This window comes from Diceros bicornis, chromosome 10 (genome assembly GCF_020826845.1).
Source record: "Diceros bicornis minor isolate mBicDic1 chromosome 10, mDicBic1.mat.cur, whole genome shotgun sequence".
Lineage (NCBI taxonomy): Eukaryota > Metazoa > Chordata > Mammalia > Perissodactyla > Rhinocerotidae > Diceros > Diceros bicornis.
The window spans coordinates 57812859-57832006 of NC_080749.1; the positions used below are offsets into that span (position 1 = coordinate 57812859).

The 19148-nt window shown below is 44.1% G+C and overlaps 1 protein-coding gene across 3 annotated transcripts in view; it reads right to left on the minus strand.

Moving 5' to 3' along the window:
- The window catches only part of NFE2L2 (NFE2 like bZIP transcription factor 2), a 32512-nt gene extending 15070 nt beyond the window's left edge, over window positions 1-17442 (minus strand). The window contains exon 1 of one of the 3 annotated variants that reach the window (XM_058549312.1): window positions 17292-17442. In XM_058549312.1, the coding sequence (XP_058405295.1) occupies window positions 17292-17336 (45 nt within the window). In that variant the 5' untranslated portion in view covers window positions 17337-17442. Of the gene's footprint in view, window positions 1-16106; window positions 16324-17291 lie in introns of those variants that run through there. The other 2 variants (XM_058549313.1, XM_058549314.1) reach the window with 2 other exon arrangements.
- Between the last annotated feature and the right edge of the window lie 1706 nt (window positions 17443-19148).

Here is a 19148-nt window from a genome sequence, read left to right on the forward strand (position 1 = left end):
TAGGAATTACTTTGAAAACAGACCTTTGTAAAACTGTTGTGTGGCATTTGACCCTGCAGCTAAATTAAGGGCCTATAAAACTCCATTATTTGACCAATGTCTGACCTGCATTTTTCTGTAGAGAAGTTTCCTTCCTCCACCCCCAAAGGTCTAAATACTCCGTGGTTTACTAAAGGCTGTGCCTATGCTCAATACAATAGGACTAGGAGCCTCCCAGTTCTAAGCCCCTTCAGGTAGATCATCTCTGCTACCAAGAGAAAAAGTGGCTCAAAATTAATGTGGACCCCTGAGAACCCCTGAGTCATGGGGTCAAGGCCATGTACCCACTAAATGCACAGTCCAGACCTGACTGACTTATCAAAGGGCTCACTAAGACCAAGTGTGACCCAAGAAATAGTTCTACATCTCCTTGGAGACACCAGCCCTTACATTTGTAGTGCTTTAAGAGCAAAACACTTGAACTTGTATCATTATGTCCTTTAATCCTCACACTACTCTGTGAAGATTGGTGAGGTGAAGAAGCTGAGGTTTAGGAAGGCTAAGGATCACAGGTCGCACAGCTTGTCAGCTGCATTTGCGGCAGAAGCTGCCCTCCTCTAAATCTGGTGGATGTGCCCATAAATCATATCAACATTTACTAAATCCTAATCCCTCCCTTTCCTCCTCTACTCGTCAAAAAATAAGTAAAATTCTGGTTTGCTCTAAGGGTGTTCATTGGAGTTATTGGTGGCTTCTTCCTTAAATCAGTTTTGCTACACTCTTAAGAACACACCACCATAAAACAGGCCTCAACTTTTACCAAATGATCTCAGACAACCAACCTAAAGAATAAACACATGAAGTGAAGCGCTCAGTCTTTTCCTCTAGGACAAAAGCTGTGGTCTGGCTCAAAACCTCTGGCTTTGGAAAAAGGACTTCTTAAATTAAAACATATGAAAGCCAGGCAGATTTTTCCTAAGTAGATGCTCACACAAAGCGTGGGAATTATTTTTACCTTATTACTATTCTCCATGAAAGTATCATTATATTGCCCAACAAAAACACATGTCAAACACGGAATTGATCACGTTGCCCACTGGCAGACGCAGCACAAAAATTATTTTTCCTTACCACCTCAAATAATTTATTTTTAAAGGCCTTTTCCTCAGTCTGGCTCCCGGGGGAAGTTTAAGTTCTTTGCAGCCCTGCTGCCTACCATGTTTCCAATGCCAAGTAAACCCAGGGCCCAAAGCCAAAGGCCATAAGGAACATCAGGTTCCAGTCTCTGTCTGGGGTTAGGTCCTGCCATTTCACGATCACTTCTAGCCTCAGTTTCTTCATCTGCCCAAGGACAGGGTTGGGTTAGGTGACCCCCAACATCCCTTCCTCTAAATACCTCTGATTCTATGAAATCCAAAATCTGTCAGTCTGAAAACCTATTTTGAATTGTAAAACAAGCTAATTTCAACTACGTGTAACAGATGCTCTAAAGCAGTCCTGTCCAATAGAAACATAATGCAAGCCACATGTGTAATTTAAAATTTTTTAGCAGCCTTACTAAAAAAAGAAACAAGTGAATTTAATTTTAACAATGTTTATCTAACCCAATATATCAAAAATTATTTTAACATGTAACCAAAATTTACAAGTTATTAATGAGATATTAGAAGTGATGAACACAATCAACTACACAGCAGATCTCACCCAACATGATCACCTGAAATGTAGGCCTACCAGAATGAAGTTATATGTAACAGGAAAACATCTTATATTGCTTCTGGTTTTAAATTGAAATCAAAATTCATTAAAATTAAAAACGCATTTCCTCAGTTGCACTAGCCACATTTCAAGTGCTCAAAAGTGACAGGTGCCTAGTGACCACACAGCTCTGGGGGAGCCTACAAAGTGAGCCCTCCACACTCCTCCGGGGGAATTCTATTGAACCAAACTCTTCTGTTTTGCAAATTACTTCCTGAGGATACACTGGGAACATGAACTCTCCCAAACTACACTAGGTAGTATTTATACTGTTAGCAATTATTTGTAGAAAGCTACTTCAATGACCTGAAAGTGCTAGTGTGAGTCTGAATTACTAAGAGGGCTCTTAAATAACCTTGATGTTATTCAGCAATACTGTGGTCCAGATGCCACACAATTACCAGATTATTGCCAAGGTCATCTGAAGAATGGATAGAAATAAAGGGCTTAGGTGATGGGAAAGTACTATCTGTTCCAACTAAGGATATGAATTAATCCTGAGTTTGGAAATTACGTGTCAACATGCTTTCAGATGTCTCCATTTGAAAATGCCCAGTACTCACTGCTGTTGCCAACTGCCAGCAGCAATTTGGACCTCTTATAAAGGAAGTTATAATTGGTGCATGTTTCATATTTCATTTCAAAATCAGTTTAGGAATCTTTTATTTTCCTTAATGTAAATCTTTTCAGTTAGCCCACTAAATAAATATGTAAGGACAGTGGTTTCCTGGTGAGCTTTCACATTAAGATCTGAGGATGAAAGATCACAGTGCCAATATTCCAGATCCAGATAAAGATGGGGATTAGTAGTGGCCGCCATTTATTGTGCACTTTCTATGTGCTCAGCACTATTCCAAGCACTTGTCCAGTATCTCATTTATACTCACACCAATCTACAAGGCAGGTGGTATTATTATCGTCGCCCTTTTGGAGCAAGGAAACTAAAGCACGGAGAGGTTGAATAATTTTCCCTGAAGATCCTCACCTAATAAATGGTGACAATGAGACCCAACCCAGGGTTACATGACAGAAGCACTCAACAAACACAGGCTCTTCCTTCAGGATAACCTGGGCCTCCTCAGGGAGGCTGCACAGTACAGTGCCAGTTGGGGCTCTGCTGCTAACTAGCTGTTGGGGGTTGCTTTGGCCTAGCCGTTGCTGTAAGGAAAACTGAGACAATAATTCCTCCCTCACAGAACTGTTTTTCACATAAACAAAAAAAAGTATGTGAATGCCCCTTAAAAATATAAGGAACAACCGGTAAGGTAATAATACTATTAATAAATTCATCTCCCTTTGCAGACGTCAAATGAACATGAGAAGCATCTAATTTTTAGGCTTCTGGGTCTAAGCACTATATAAAAAATAGAAAGTGATGTCATAACTTGTTTATGTACCAGACATTTGCATGGCAACAACAAAGGGTAGTGAGTGTAAGCAATTTTCAGCTGTGTCATCTCCCTCAAGGGTCTCGTTGAAAGTCTTTCCCTTCACCACTCTGCCTTTTTTTTTGCAGGCCAGAGTTACTTAGGGGTAGTTATTACAAAAGAAATCTTTTAGTCTTGAACAACTAAAAGGAGGGGATGCGGCTGGGCAGAGGACAAGGCCTCAGGAGTCAGCTCAGTTCATGTTTGGGTTTAGCCTTCCATGATGCACTTCTACTCCCCAAACTCTGTTCGTACAACTTGCCCGTGGACACTGCTCTGTTTCTAGGCCCAGAGCCCCAGAGTAAGAAATTCTGCCGCAAGTGAAGGAGTGTGTCTGGGAAGGAGTTCAGTGAGATGGCTGGTCACTCAACTGAGTGCAGGGAATCCAGCGCACACGCTGGAGGGCCCCATGGTGGAGACTGGGGCAGCGTGGGGCCCTCTGCTGTCCCAGGGCACACGCAAGGCCTTGGCACAGATCAGTTTTCTGTCTCAGGAGGCTTCATTTCCACTACGGTCAGGCCCAGACACGAGGCCAGGGACATGCGTAGGGAACGCCATAGGAGAACGAGAAGTTTATAGCAAAGAGCAAAAAAGGGCATGAGTGTTTATGCCATGACACAGCCAGAATTCAAGGAGGGATTTTTTTTTTCAGGTGGGCCATGGAAATCTCCAATCCCTACAATTCAAACATCCCTGACAAGAAGAAATATAATTATGATAACAGTAATCACAGCTGCCATTTGTTGAATGTATACCGTGTGCCAGATCTTGGGCCCTGTCCTTTTCTTACTTAATTCTAAGAATGCTGTGACAGAGGTGTCGTCGACATTCTAATGACGATAAAACTGAGGCATATCCCACTGTAATATCTATCAACTTAACCTCTCTGGGCCTCAGTTCTCTGCCTATAAAACAAGGATATGCGCCCTACCTCAGAGGGCGGAGCGAGGAGTGCCCAGGACAAAATCAGGTTGTTAAAGCACTTAGCATCCTGGCCAGCACGGGGGAAGAGCCTGGGAGACTGCAGCTGCCATCACCAACACTGTTAGATGCAGAGCTGTTAGCTCAGGGCTCACAGGCAAAGTCCATGGGAGAGAAAAGGGGATACTGTCTGTTTTTTCTTTTCTTGGGTGAATATCACTAATTATTGGGACTGGAAGTCCAGGATGAGACTGTTACAGCTGAATGAAGACAGTAAGAGTAAACTGATCTCAGCGAAGGGCAGAAAGAGAGAAATTCCCCCTCTGCCTCCTTGGAAAAGTAAACAATCCATTCTTAAAGCAAAAAGGTAACTTTTGGCTCATTTTTTCTCTCCTTTCATCAATGGAATGAATACACTGGCAGATGAGTTTCTATTAAAACACAGACCAGCAGGGTGTGCAACCTAAAGCACAAATGGCTTGATGAGGGGGCCAACCAAAAGAGAAAATCTACTCCCCTCCTTTTAAAAAGGGGCTTTAAAAAAATTCTCCTTAAATGGCCAACAAAGGTGGTACGGATTGGAGTTACAATTACAGATCCTCAATATGTGTGCTGATGCCAGGCCAACTACCCACACCACAGCAAGAGCCCCCTCACGATCTCTCTGCCTCCAACCTCTCCTTCTGTCGATTCATGGGCCATGATGGCTTCCTGTCCACATCCGGCTCACATGTCTTGCCCTTTCCATAACCTTCCGTGATTTCCAGATGCCTTATATAACCCTGAAACACCGCACATGGGCACTGAAGGCCCTCTGTGGCCAGCCCCAAATTAACCTTTTCAGTCCTAGCGACCCAATACGACCAATACGCTGTCCACTCATACCTGCACCCTTCCTTGGGCTTCCGATGGAAGCATGAGCCAAAAGAAGTCCTACTGGCTTAAAAAAATCTAGTTAAAATGCTACCTCCTCCAGGATGTCCTCTCTGAGCACCCCACTTGAAAGTGACATTTTCTCCTCTGCCCTGTCATGGAGCTGTCATATAGCACAGACGAGCTTGTATAAATACCAACTTCCTAGAGGGCGGTAACAGACTCACTCTCACATTTATTGAGCAACTACTATTAAGTAAGCACCAGGCATGGTGCCAGACACCAGAGTTACAAAAAATGAATAAAATACAGTCCCTACCCTAGAGGAAGTCATACCTTGAGCAGAGGAGATAGAGATGTAAAGTAATTTATAGTCATTATGATATGAAATATGCTCTATAAGCCAGGTGTACAAAGAGCAAAGGGACCGATTAATCAGGAAGACGAGCAATTTGAAAAGCAAATGTACTTCAAGGAGGACAATACATTTGCCGCATTATATTGGAAGATTAAAACAACTTCCTGAACTGAAAGTTCCTTAGGGTGTGTGAATATCTAATAAATATTTGTGAAATGAATAAGTGTATGTTTAGGCTCAGAATTCAGTATTTTCATTGTATACCTAAGGTGTCTAGGGTTAAAGAGTTCTCATTACTTAAGTAACAAGGGTATCATGTTTAATATCATTTATGACCAATATTATTTATAACTACTAGTCACAGAAAAATTATTTAACTTCATTCACAGCAACAACACTTCAAATTATTTTTTGGGTACTCTGTGAAAAACAAAGTATTATATCTTAAGAATTATAAACACACACTCCTTCAAGTTAACAATGAAAATAGATTTTTTGAGAGGACAAACATGATAGTATCTTCAAATATCCACTAAAGAATTTTGCAACCTGGATAATATAACAATCAATCAATCCATACAAATATTGATTGAGCGTATTTTCTTAGAGGACACTAGTTATTTCCCTCAGGCTGACAGTCAGAAAAAGGACAAGAAAGTGGGCAACCTTACTTTGCCTCATATTCTAGACTTTTTTCCTAAAGCATCAATCTATTAGCATAATATCTCAACCTCTTCAGCATTTCTACAGCTTGCTTTTTTTTTTTTGTGAGGAAGATCAGCCCTGAGCTAACATCCATGCTAATCCTCCTCTTTTTTTGCTGAGGAAGACAGGCTCTGAGCTAACGTTTATTGCCAATCCTCCTCCTTTTTTTCCCCCCAAAGCCCCAATAGATAGTTGTATGTCATAGCTGCACATCATTCTAGTTGCTGTACGTGGGACGCGGCCTCAGCATGGCCGGAGAAGCGGTGTGTCGGTGCGTGCCCGGGATCCAAACCCGGCCGCCAGCAGCAGAGCACGCACACTCAACCGCTAAGCCATGGGGCCGGCCCTCTATAGCTTTCTTACTCTCTTCCCTCAGTACCCAGACTTCTTCAAAAAGTACCCAGTAGAAAAGGCAGTAAAGACCTAGAGAGATACAGCATATGACTTTAACTTCATCTTGAAAATTAAAAATAATGTTTAGTTTATCTTTTTAGGATCAATTCCTTGCAGCTGTAGGCCTGAGAAATGATAAATATCAGGGGTAACAATTACCATGTCAAATAACACTACTCTCTGTATTAAGGGAACTGGATGAGACACTCTACCTGAGTAAATGAAATGTACTTGGTCCCTCTGGTTTCTAGAGCTTTCATCACTTTCTATGATCTCTCTTCCATTACTCCTCCCTTCCAGTTTAGAATAAAAGGTGTGAACAGGCTGCCACCTGAGCAGATGGTGGGCCTCCCTACAAAGAACAAGGAAATAATAATATCCTGAGATTTCCTGAGAACACGCAGTAATAGCCTGGCTTCAAACTGTCTCTAGAAGTCAATGAATCACAGTTGTTCCACTGGGGCTGGTAACACTACCTAGGAGCAACTGGAATTGTATGGGGACAAGAGGGGGGATCCTGCTTTCTGGTTGTCACAATGATGCTAAATACCCTGTAACGTGGGCCAGTCCTCCACCTCAAAGAGAAGTCCAGCCCATGTGCCAGCAGCACTCTTTGATAAACAGTGAGTGAGCTTCTTGAGGTAGCGACACTGTCTTAATTCATCTTCATAAACGAGTCCCATCATTCTTTAGCATCTAACAAAACACCCATAGTCATTCGACAAGGAAGAAAGAAAGAAGGGAAGGAATGAGGAAAACAGGGAAGAAAAGGACAGGGATTACAGACATTCTAAATCCCTATTCTGCCATCTGAGTGGCCTGGCCCTGGACAGGTTACTTTACCTCTCTCAGCAGGTGTCCTCGTCTGTCAAATGGAGATAATAGCCCCCATCACCATAGATTCAGTGTCAAGATCAAGTAAGAGAACATGTCCAGGACCTACTACAGGGCTAGCAGGTGTTCAGTGAACATTAGATTTTTCCCTTTTCTTCCCCATGAAATTGCTAGTTGTCTGTATTCAGATGTCTTGTAACATCAAAGGGTGGTTCTCAGAATGTTGAAAGTGAGCTGGTACCATGAATGGAAAGACTAATTGTTCCCTCAGTCTCCATTATCTTCGCCAGCACACACACAATCACTGAAGCTTTACAGCACAACCGTCCTGTTATCGGGTGAACTTTGGACACCCATAGCACAGGGTAAGCACCATGCGCTCCTAGAGCCCCAGACTTCCAAGAGTCCCGCAGGGACAGAAGGAAGAGCGATGAATGAGTTTCTATTTAAGGGAGTCATTTCTACTCACATCTCTCTGGGGAGAAAAGGCTTTATTTATAAGGATCAATGAGAACAGATGTGAGGTTCCCCCGGCTCTTCTTAAGATGCTTTCCTTCCTTTCTGAACCTCCTCCCAAATTCAAGACCCAGAGTCCCAACTCCTTCAGCAACACCAAAAACACCACGTATAACCAATCCTGCCCTGGCATCCCAGCAGCACCTCATGGGGGGAGGGTGCCTACCAACAACAGGAAGACATCTAAACTGGGAACTCCCCTAATGGAGGCTCCCTCTGTATCTTTAGAGGAATCCCTAAAATTACATTATAATTGAATTTACTCCATGGTCACATACATGCACTCCATTAACCAGAAGGAATATACAGCTATAAAATGTTTGTGCAAGTCAGAATAAAGTAGGCATTGCCGTCTCAATCCCCCTGCAGACAGGGAATGTGAATCCATGCTGTATGGGACTCCATGCTGTATAGGACCCCATGCTGTATAGGACCTCATGCAATTCACTCTCAAGCAGGAGTGACAAGTGCCCCAAAGGCAAAGCACCAGGTCTCGTCTGAGATTCCTAAAAAGGAGATGGTTTGAATAAAGTGCAAGAACTCTGATGGCAAAGAACAGTCCAGTCCTGGCTCTAGCTCTTACCGACTATGTGACTGCTTTGGTCCTTTGCCGTGACTTCCAAATCTCTTCCCGATCCTGACCCCGTGCTCTCTTCCCAGGCTTCCCTGCCAACTGGCTTCCAACTACATTCCACCAAGGGTTTGGGTGGGTGGGGGGAGCACTGGAGAGACACTGGAAGGTGGGAGGAAGAGCCCCTCTCTCGGTGGTTCCAGCACCTGATGCGGTGCCAGCTTCGGGAGGGCAGGCAGATCCTGGAATTCCACCTTCTCCCTCTGCCCCTCCAGCCCTAGTGGTGGCAGTGGCTTCCAGAGGCTGCTAATCTCTGGGTTGTCTGGCTGGCTTCCCAGCTCCTCCATCACCTATATAATTTATTTCCTACATTAAATTCCCTCTGTTGGAACTATCTCATGTGGTTTTTGATTTCCTAAACTGAACTCTGCGCTGTTTCTTAACCTTTCCAAAGAGTTTTCTCAATAATGACAAAACCTACATTAACAGGGTTGTTAATAAAACTAAAGACAAAAGTATAAACACAGCAAAAGTAAATACTTGAAAATGTAAATACTTAAAAGAAAATACTCAAAAACCCTTTTTTCACATGGAGAACCTAAGTGCTAGCTGCATGTTGAAGAGCAAATCCAAGTAGGAGATCCTCAGGTAAAAATTCTCGGTCAGTCTGAGGCTTCCCTGAGAAAGAGTCCAATATGACTGTATTCCTCCTGAGTTCATTAAACGAAATATCTTAAGCTAGTTTTCCTTTTCCTCCCAGCCTCTCTCCCTTTAATTCTACAACCTGTTTTCCAAGCAAATGTAAGCTGGAATCCCCCCTCTTGGCGTCACCACGCTCACTCTCAATCCACTGCCACAAGGATTCCTGCAAACACGCAGCCTGGTAAAGAAGTTTCTAGCATAGGGTGAACTTCTGTCTCTGGAGGAGAAGAAAGAACCTGAACCCAAAGGACGTTTCTCATTCTTGGTCCTGGTTTCAGCTTGGGAACCAGCGAAGAAGAACTTATGGGCTGGGGGTGAGGGGAGGCCATCAGCTAGCATAAGGCAAGCCAGCCCTGTTCCTGTGCTTTGGGGTTGGTTTCTCACTGTGTATTTTAATTATGTTTCATCAAGAATTACCAAGAACAAAAACAACTTCTTCAAAAATAGGCAATTTTTTCCATCGCAAGTAAAAAATAGTTTTTATTTTTGGTGGTTTTCATTAACAGGATTTTAATGGTTTACAAAAAGTTTTTTTTTTGCTAGGTCAAAAAAATTCATGGTTCTTCAACACTCTCTAGATACAACAGCAAGACACCCTGGCTCCAGTACTGTGAAACAAACCAGCAGAAAGCACAGGTTCTTAGTACACCCTCAAGCACCCGCAGAAGCAGCGTAGCTCCATCAGGTGTCATTCCTCTGTTCCTATTCCCTTCACAGAAGGCAACCAACACAACAATCATTCTTCCCTGTATTCTAATCCCTTAGGCCGGGAACAGGTTGGGTTCTGCATCCATGTACGATATTATCATTTTGTGCTGAAGCAAAGACAGGAGACTGTCAAGTCTGGAGTAAAGCAAAATTCCATATGCTTTATCAGAAGGCCGCCTACATACACAGTCAGTATTGTCCGTGCCTCTTACACAGACAGTGGAGGGTTGGGGAGATGGGTACCAGCCCACCCTGAACGTTGGCTATATTCCTGCAAAGAAAGGAAAGGGCATTTAATGGGAAAAATGAGTCACTGAAATACAAGTATGCCATGCATATAGCCTAAATATTAACACTGAAATCCTTCAGTTTTAAAGTACGTTAAATACATATTATGTACATCATTCAGCACAAAACTCATAAGAACAAATGAAAAGAATAAGACACTGTTTTTTAAATCTTAAAGCAATAGGACGGACAGGTTAAAAGCACTGCAAACTATCGATGACTAGAGTTAGAAAAGCAGGCAGCTTTCCAAGGGCTGACTAAATGTACTCCTCCACTGGGGCGATGGTCAGGGCGAGACTGGAGTTGGGCCACACAAGCTCTGCCTGGCAACACTGGAGAGAGGCTGTGGCTGGCACAAGGGTGACCACTCCTTTCTGGGCCTGTTCCCACCCTGTCTGCAAGGCAGGGCAAAGCCAGCTTCAGAAGGCCCTGCCACTGTGGTCAGAATATAAATTCGACTCTACCAGGCAGATACAGAGGATCAAAAAACTGAGTTGCTAAAAGTTGCCTTGTAGATTTAAATTTGTTTGTTTGTTTGTTTTGTTTTGTGGGGTGTTTTTTTTGTGTGTGTGTGTGAGGAAGATTAGCCCTGAGCTAACATCCGATGCCAATCCTCCTCTTTTTGCTGAGGAAGATTGGCCCTGGGCTAACATCTGTGCCAATCTTCCTCTACTTTACATGGGGCACCGCCACAGCATGGCTTGACAAGCGATGCATTGGTCCGTGCCCGGGATCCGAACCTGCGAACCCCAGGCCGCCAAAGCGGAGCGCCTGAACTTAACCACTACACCACTGGGCTGGCCCCAAATTTTTTCTTTTTTTACTGGGAGAAGATAATGAGGCCCAGGAATGCAGAGTACAGAGCTTCCAGAGTAAGACAAAGTTCTGTGCTGGCCTCCAGGCTCTCCAACATCTATCTGAAGCGTTCTGTCCTCCTTGCCTTTTCTATGCTATTCCCAAATAATCGAGACTGAAGGTTATCACAGGCCACATTTCTGACAAAACACAGAAAAATTCTACTGATCCCCTTGGGGAAAACCTTTTGATAACAAAATTATTACCCAAACCTCCATGAGTGATTAAAGAGCTCAAGTTATATTTATTGAATTTCAAACATTCGCCAGGCACCTTAAAACAATTCCCAGATTTAGGTGTTAATCTTAAGGCTGTGAAGGTCAGCAATCAAATATAAAAACACTTCCTTTCATGATTTAAGTAAGACATTCTAACCAGATTTCCTAGATCACCATATAAATACCTTCAATGGCTACCAACACTGAGCTGGGTTCTCCAGGGCACTGGTTCTCAAACCTGACTGCACCCTGGAATCCCTTTGGAAGCTTAAAAAAATCCTCTTAGTGATTCTAATAGACAGCACAGTTTAAGAACCATTGCTGTAGGGAACAAAAAGAAATACACAAAGTGGAAACAACCCAAATGTCCACCAGTAGACACTTGATGAGTAGATAAATAAAAAGTGGTGTATCCATACAATGGAATAGTATTCGGCAATAAAAAGGAATGAAGTCCTGATACATGCTACAACACGGTCAAACCTTATAAACATTATGTTCAGTGAAAGAAGCCAGTCACACAAAACCACATACAGTATGATTTCATTTATATGAAATATCCAGAATAGACAACTCCACAGAGATAGAAAATAGATGAGTGGTCCCAGGGAGTTGAAGGGAAATGAGGAGTGACTGCTAATGGGCACGGGGTTCTTTATGGGGTAATGAAAATGTTCTAAAACTGATTGTGGTAATGGCTGCACAACTCTGAATACACTAAAACAATGAACTGTCCACTTTAAATGGGTTGACTGTATGGCATGTAAATTGTATCTCATAAAGCAGTTAAAAAAAGAGAAATATAAACTCTACGCCCAGCTCTCCAGGAACTTACAATCTAGCTGTAGAGAAAAAAAACATAGATACACAGATACATATCACAGATTTTAAAAGGCCATTAAAGAGAATTGCCTAACGCAGAAAATAGAAACTCTAAGTTCAGAAGGAGGCTTCAAAGCCAAAATGATCTGATATTTTTCTTTTCTTATCCAGTCATTCTTCTCTGATTTGAAAAAAGCAATGGAGAGTTCAGATCTCGTCAGCATGCTGCCCATTCTACAGGCCCCAAAGTCTCAATTTCCAAGCTTGTGAGAAAGGAATGACTACTTAGCCAAGGAATGTTTATTTTTAATCCTTCAGAATACAGGCTGTTGATGGCTTATAATGCCTCCAAGAGTCAGTTATCAAGAGTGCCTTTGAAAGATGGACTTGGTGCTCTGAATCATTCTTATGCCCTAGATTTGTCTTTTACTACTACCAGAGTTTGGGCCAAATAAACTTACATGCTCACACACACACAAACACTATCATATACAAGGCTTTGTGACACACAGGTATTACAGGACATATGCTGTACAAGTGACTGGTTCAAAGTGCTTCCCACCTTCAGAGTTCCTAAAATTCTTAACACTAATAGTTAAAAAAAAGTGTTTCTTGTGGGAAGGGCTGACAAATAGAAAACTCCCATTTTAGGTAAGGAAGGATTTTGTTTAGCAAGTCTTATTTTGGTTTTTTTGGGAGGGAGGGGAAAGGGTTGGTGTAAGAGCACAATTTGTATTTTTCTTTTTTTTTTTTGTGAGGAAGATCAGCCCTGAGCTAACATCCATGCTAATCCTCCTCTTTTTTTTGCTGAGGAAGACCGGCTCTGAGCTAACATCCATTGCCAATCCCTCTCCTTTTTTTTTTCCCCCAAAGCCCCAGTAGATAGTTGTATGTCATAGTTGCACATCCTTCTAGTTGCTGTATGTGGGACGCTGCCTCAGCATGGCCGGAGAAGCGGTGCGTTGGTGCGCGCCCGGGATCCGAACCCGGGCCGCCAGTAGCGGAGCGCGTGCACTTAACTGCTAAGCCACAGGGCCGGCCCCTGTATTTTTCTAATACTGTTTGGGAATTATACACTTGAACATATTTTTGCATTCACTTCCTGAAAACATACCATTATCAATTAAAGAGGCCTTGGCCTATACCTATGAGCCCTTTTAATAAATGTTTGTTGGAGTGTATTTAAATGCAGGTGGCAATGAAATTTTAATAACTTCCAGAAATCATATTATCAAGATATAAACTCTATTCTCCCTTTTACAGTCAACTTAAAATAAACAGACAGCCACAGGTAAAGGAAGCAGGTTAAATATTGCATTTGGTAAACTTGTCGTCCTACGCCCTGGTGTGCAAATGTTTCCAGCAAACCTGCAGAAGTGGCTGAGGTTGGCATTTAAATACCCTGAGTTTACTCAGACCAACTTTTAGGCAAATCATCCACTGGATCCTAAAAACCCTGCAGCATACTTAATTCACACAAATAAGACAATAATTCTGAAAACGGTTTGTTTAACGACAAGGACTAAGAAATAAAGTATTGAATTTTGAAATATACTGTTCTTAAAACCCCAAGTAAGCTTCAATTAGATAGACTTTAGCCTTTACGCTTGCTTCAATGCAGAAAGGCCAAGACAGATTAGTGTCTAATTTGAGCCACAGGTTTCTACTAGCTGCCAACTCAAATTCTCCCCTTCTCCCCCCTTTCCTTCAACCTGGTTTAACCCAGTCTGTCCTGCTCTTCACCATATATACATCTTTACTACCAAACTTACTTTTGACCACTACTTCCAAATGAAAAGAGCCAATGGAACAGGAGAGTACACCAACGAACAAGGCAAACAAAGGAGAACAAAGACTCCAGGAGCTAAGAGATTTAATCAAGAAAAAGGAAACCGGTCCCTGAAAAAGCCTGAGGCAGAATCTTGAACACAGCTGAAATCCCAGGAATTTTAAAAAATGATTATTATATTAAGAAATAGTCCTGCTTCTGTAAATTAACCCCCCACCCCCACCTCCCAGGCCTCTGTGACTTCCTGAAAAGGCCTCCACGCGGTAATTCCATCAACAAGTTGTATTTACTCTCACTGTATTTAAGAGGGTCCACCTTCCCCCTCACATATACAGTTACTGAAATTCGTGGTTAAGCAGAAAAGGTGCAGAAATTAATCTTTTTAACTCCTGCCTCTCTATCCCCCAGTTTTTCTCAATTTATCTACTTTTTCAAGCATGAGCTTTTCCTCCTGTTTAAAGTTTAACTAGTCCTGGTCCAGTTTGGAAGTGGTGATTAAGAGCCATCAGAGTCAAACTACCTAGGTTTGAATCCCACCTCCGCCACTCAATAGCTGGGTAACTTTAAGCAGGACTCTTGCCCTCCCTATGCCTCTTTTCTCACCTAGAAACTGGAGCTAATAGTATTTCCCACAGGGTTACTGTGAAATTACGCATGTGAAGCAATTATCGCAATGCCTGGCACGCAAGGAAGTGCCCAATAACTCATCTATCATTGTCATAGTGCCAAATTCTTCCTGCACCCAAGCGTTTACATGGAAAAGTTACCCCAGATCGAGGAAATATTATTTATGCAAAACCCCCTTTAAATGCGTTCAGCCAGTAGCGAGGAAATTCCCAGGAAAAAAAATGTGCTTATTGTCCACAGAGAATTCCTTTTCTCATGCAGCTCTGTAAGTATAATTCATCCTGAATAAAAATAAATATTAAGAAAAATAATGTATTTGGCTTTCAACTCTTCCCGGTAATCCTAAAGAAAGACACTTGCTTTTTCCAGCATTCTTTATAAAAACCCAAGTTAACAAGAAAGATTCCAAAATGGACCAAGTTATTTTTAATGCAGAAAGATTGATGTGAGTTGTGTATTTATCCTCCTGCATGCCACTTCCATGATCTCTCAAGAGATTCTTCACCTATCTAAAAAGTCAAGTTGTTCTTTGCTTAACATTCATTCAGGAGATGAGAGGCCTGTCCTATTTTTCTTTTAAAAATAATCTTATCAGTCTATTGCCAAGATCAACTTCATCCCTCCTATACGAAAGTACTCTTTTCTTGAAAAGAGTAATGGATGGTTGCTTCCACCTAATGGAAATACAGAATTGAAGACTCTCCTTCCTGCCCTGTTCGTTATAAACCTCCTCTGCACAGAAGACGAAAAACTGAATGATACTCCTATCTTACACCTGGAGTTTCCTGAAAAAAGGTCAGAATCCACTTCTGACTCTTTGTTCAAATCTTTCTGGACTACAAACAGTGATTTAATATGAATCATAGTTATACACATGAAATTGATTCTAAATTTTACTTCATTTTCTTTTTTCATAGTCTTCAAATATGCATATTGATGTCCGATTACAAAGGCGGAAAGGCAGTTACCTCATCAAACATAACTGGAAAATTCATATTTAAAAGAGAAAGCAGTACATGTGCTTTACGCATTTTTGTATATAGAATGTTAAATTACATAGTAAAGAAAGAAAAAAATAAAAAATAGAGGGCTCTAGGCTACAATTCCTGAATTTAGGAAAACTAAAGTCCATTAGCATCATATATCTTTTGGTCATACAGATTACTATGTAAATGGCTATATAGATTACTTTTGAACAGCAGCTAAATAGAAAACACAATTTACTTTTTCATAGTAGTGGGAAGGCGAGGAATACAATCCTAATCATTACTGGGGGAAAGTTCAAGACAAAAAGCTTTAAAGAAAAAAAACCACAATTAATACATTGTCAGTAACTTAAAACCTTACTTTAGATCTTCAGGATCAGTCTAAAACTTTACATTTAAGAGCACAAACATATTTATTGTATCTATTAAGTTATACATCTCCTTGAACCAAATATTTTTTCCTACGAATCCAAGTACAAAAAAAAAATTTGGAAATATAAATATCTACTCCTTTAAGAGTCTCTACAAAGTATGAACAGAAACTTGTTTTCACTTTTTATAACAATTTACAGAACCTGTTAGCAAAGAACTATGAAACACAAATGTCTCATCCTCTGCCCCTGCAAAAGAAGCAACATGCCAAGAAATCGAGGCAAATTGTCAAACAGAAAAGGAAAATTATATAAAGCACTCAAAGGAGAAATAATATATGAAAGCAAAAAATTACTAACAGCCTAAAAGCAATAGAAATGCTAATGTACACTAGCAACTCTTACCCTTGACAGCAGAGAAGAGAATATCCTGCTTTATACATTTTGGAATTGCAATTCTGAAACGCTAAATCCAAAGACAAAGCCGCCCTGGGGAAAATAGCAATTGCGCAACAGATCAACAGCTCCAACTTGTCCCTTGGCCCCGACGCGGCAAGGTTTGCACGCTATAAAGCAGGAAAGGGCCAACCGAGGGCCGCCGTGACAGCCAACTGGCCACTGTCACGGAGGCCGAGGCCACGCACGCGGCGTGCGCCACCCGGAGGCACCGCGCGGGGATCGAGACGCCCGGGGCGCGGCCGACTCTGACCTCCGAGTCCGCTGCCCCGCCTGCACTTCCCGGCGCGTTGCGAGCGGCCGACCCGGGGTCTACGAGCCCAAACTTTTCCCACCGCACGAGGGAGCGCGCGGGGCTCGGTGCCGCCGCCGCACGTCGGGGTATCGGAGCGAGCTGGGCACTTCAGGACCTCCTCCCTCCCCCACCCTGGGGGTTGGGCTTTCTCTCCCAAGTGCTTAAGAGCGATCGGATGGGGAGACTGATTGATTACTTTGCAAAGAAGCACTCCTGTACGGCCCGGCGGGGTGAAAGCGCCGCACCGCAGCCTGCGCTCCCGGAGCTCATGGGGCCAGGGGGCGACGGCAGAGGAGGGGCTCCGGGTCTCTGCCCGGAGGGGACCTCAGCTCCCCCGAGAGCGGCCCCGTGACTAGGCACATTTTTGCCGACTCCGAGGCGGGGGAGCCGCGCAGCCCCGGAAGGGCCGGGCTGCGCCGGCTCAGACCGCCAGCGTCCGCCCCCTCCTGCCCTGCCGCCCGTGGGACTGCTCGAACTCGGGGGGCTGGCCGGGGCTCCCGCGTCCCAGCTCCGGCGGCCGGGGACACCCCTTCACCCCACGCGCGTGGGCGCAGCCCCCAAAGCCCAACCCAGTCGCCCTCAGGGGCCGCGGGCACACTGTTGGTCGGACCACCCGACCGCGCCCCCCACTCCACTCGCAGCCCCTGGGGTCCCCACTCCCCCTCCCAGCCCGGCCCCGGCGCAAGCGCAGCGGCTCCAGTGCGCGGCCGCTGCAGTACAGGTTCCAGCCATAGACGGGAGGAGAAGCCGGCTGCAGCTGTCCCTCCCGGGCCGCGGCTCCCTCGGTCCCCTGTCCCCGTCCTGGCACTACCGCGGGGCCCGGAGGGCCGGGGCAGCACCTGCTGGGACGGCTGTCCCGGTGGCGGCACCTCCAAGGCCATCATGCTGAGCTGTGGACCGTGCTCTGGGGCTCCCCGACGGCGGCCCTGTCCCGGCTGCCGAGGCGCGGCGCGGACAGGGCGGCACGGGTGGCGGCGGCTCCTCGGGTCTCCCTCTCCGCGACACAACCGGAGTCGCCGGCCGGGCCCTTGCCCTGCTCCGCCTCCCGCCCCCCGAGGGCGGGGCACGAGCCCAGGCCCTTCCTTCCCCCGCTGGCCGCGCGGGCCGAGCTTCCGAAAATCCCCCACCCCCGCCCCGGCTGACGCAAGAAGCTGGCGGTCTGGGGGCGGGGAAGGGCCGCGGGCGCGGGTCCCTGTGGACAGGCGGGCGGGGTGCCGGGAGGAGGGCTGCATTAGCTCTCTGGTCTCCGCTCTGAATTTGCTCTGCCCCGCAAACAAAACCCACGCTCTCCGTCCGCGAGATTAAGAGTTGTTTGCAAGGTCGCTGGGGTTCCGGCGCTTTGAAACAGTTTAAACAGTTGGAACAAACACGCCTGGAGACCCGGCAGAGGCGCTGGTATCGGAGCTGCGCCTCCCTGATTTGGAGTTGCAGAACCTTGCCCCGCTTTATCTCACCCAACCGCCCGGGAGTGGCGCCAGCCCCGGGGGCGGGGGCCGAAGGCTGGGACCCAGGCCGTGCGCACCGCAAACTGGCCTCTCGCCATCGGTCCCCCCCCCGGGGCTGGAGCCAGTGGGACTTGCCCAGGGGAAATGTGGACCGCGCGGGGAGCTCGTGCTCGCAATCACCCTGAACGCCCTCCACTTACTCCTACGCGCTTGCACTCTTACTAGACTCAGGTTGCCAAGGGCAAACGGAGAAGTCTCTTTCGGTCGGAGAGTGGTCAGTATTGCTGGCCAGGAGCTCTCTCTTCCCACCAAGGCGCGCGCACCACACCAGAGATGGCGTCCTTTAACACTGCGATAATGCAACATGCCATAATCTTTGCAAGTTTCTTTTCACGTACGATATAACTTAAAAGATAAAAATGAAAATAAAAAAGATCAAGTTATATAATAGTTTGTATGATATGGACCCGTTTTGTAAAAACATGTGCCTAGAAAAAAAATTGAAAGTTGTTCGCCAAAATATTAATAGTTGTAGAATCATGAATAATTTTTATCTTTCTCTTTGTTACTTTAAGTATGTTTTAAATCTAAAATGACTATGTATTACATTAAAAACAGTTATTTAAAAATTAATTATTGCCCACAGAAAACTTCAAGTACTTGAAAACAGGAATATTGTGACATCTTTCAAGATTTAAAAGAGAATAGATAAATGGTTTTGTTTTGGTTTTTTCTTTTATACATTAACAATCTTCCTCACTCTTTAACAAGTCTGCTTTTCAGTTTCTAGCTTCTTGGAATTATGCAAAACCAGGTGAGTAGACAGTGCCCGCAGTGATTTTACTATTTCATTCAAAAACCTGATGCCAAGGGGAAAAAAAAAAGCCTGACTATAGCAGATCAACGCCCTAAAATCTGCAAAGAACATACTTTCTCTTGGTTGCATAATTTGACACTCCCCGGATTTATCTGTAAATTTATATGTTCAAATATTCCTTGAGGTAAGTGAAGCCTAAATTAATTGCTTGTAATTGAAGCAAGCTTCTTCAACTTGAATTAAACCCTTTCAGATGTTATGTGAAAAGCCGGCAAAATGATCTGCACACTGAAAACAAGTTTAGGGGAAGTTATTTACAATGAATCTGACATGAAACATGCAGAGACATAACGAAATGACATGTCTGCGTCAAAGAAGGGCACAAGAGTATATTCTTAACAATTCAAGTTACTTATTAATACTACTAAATCTGT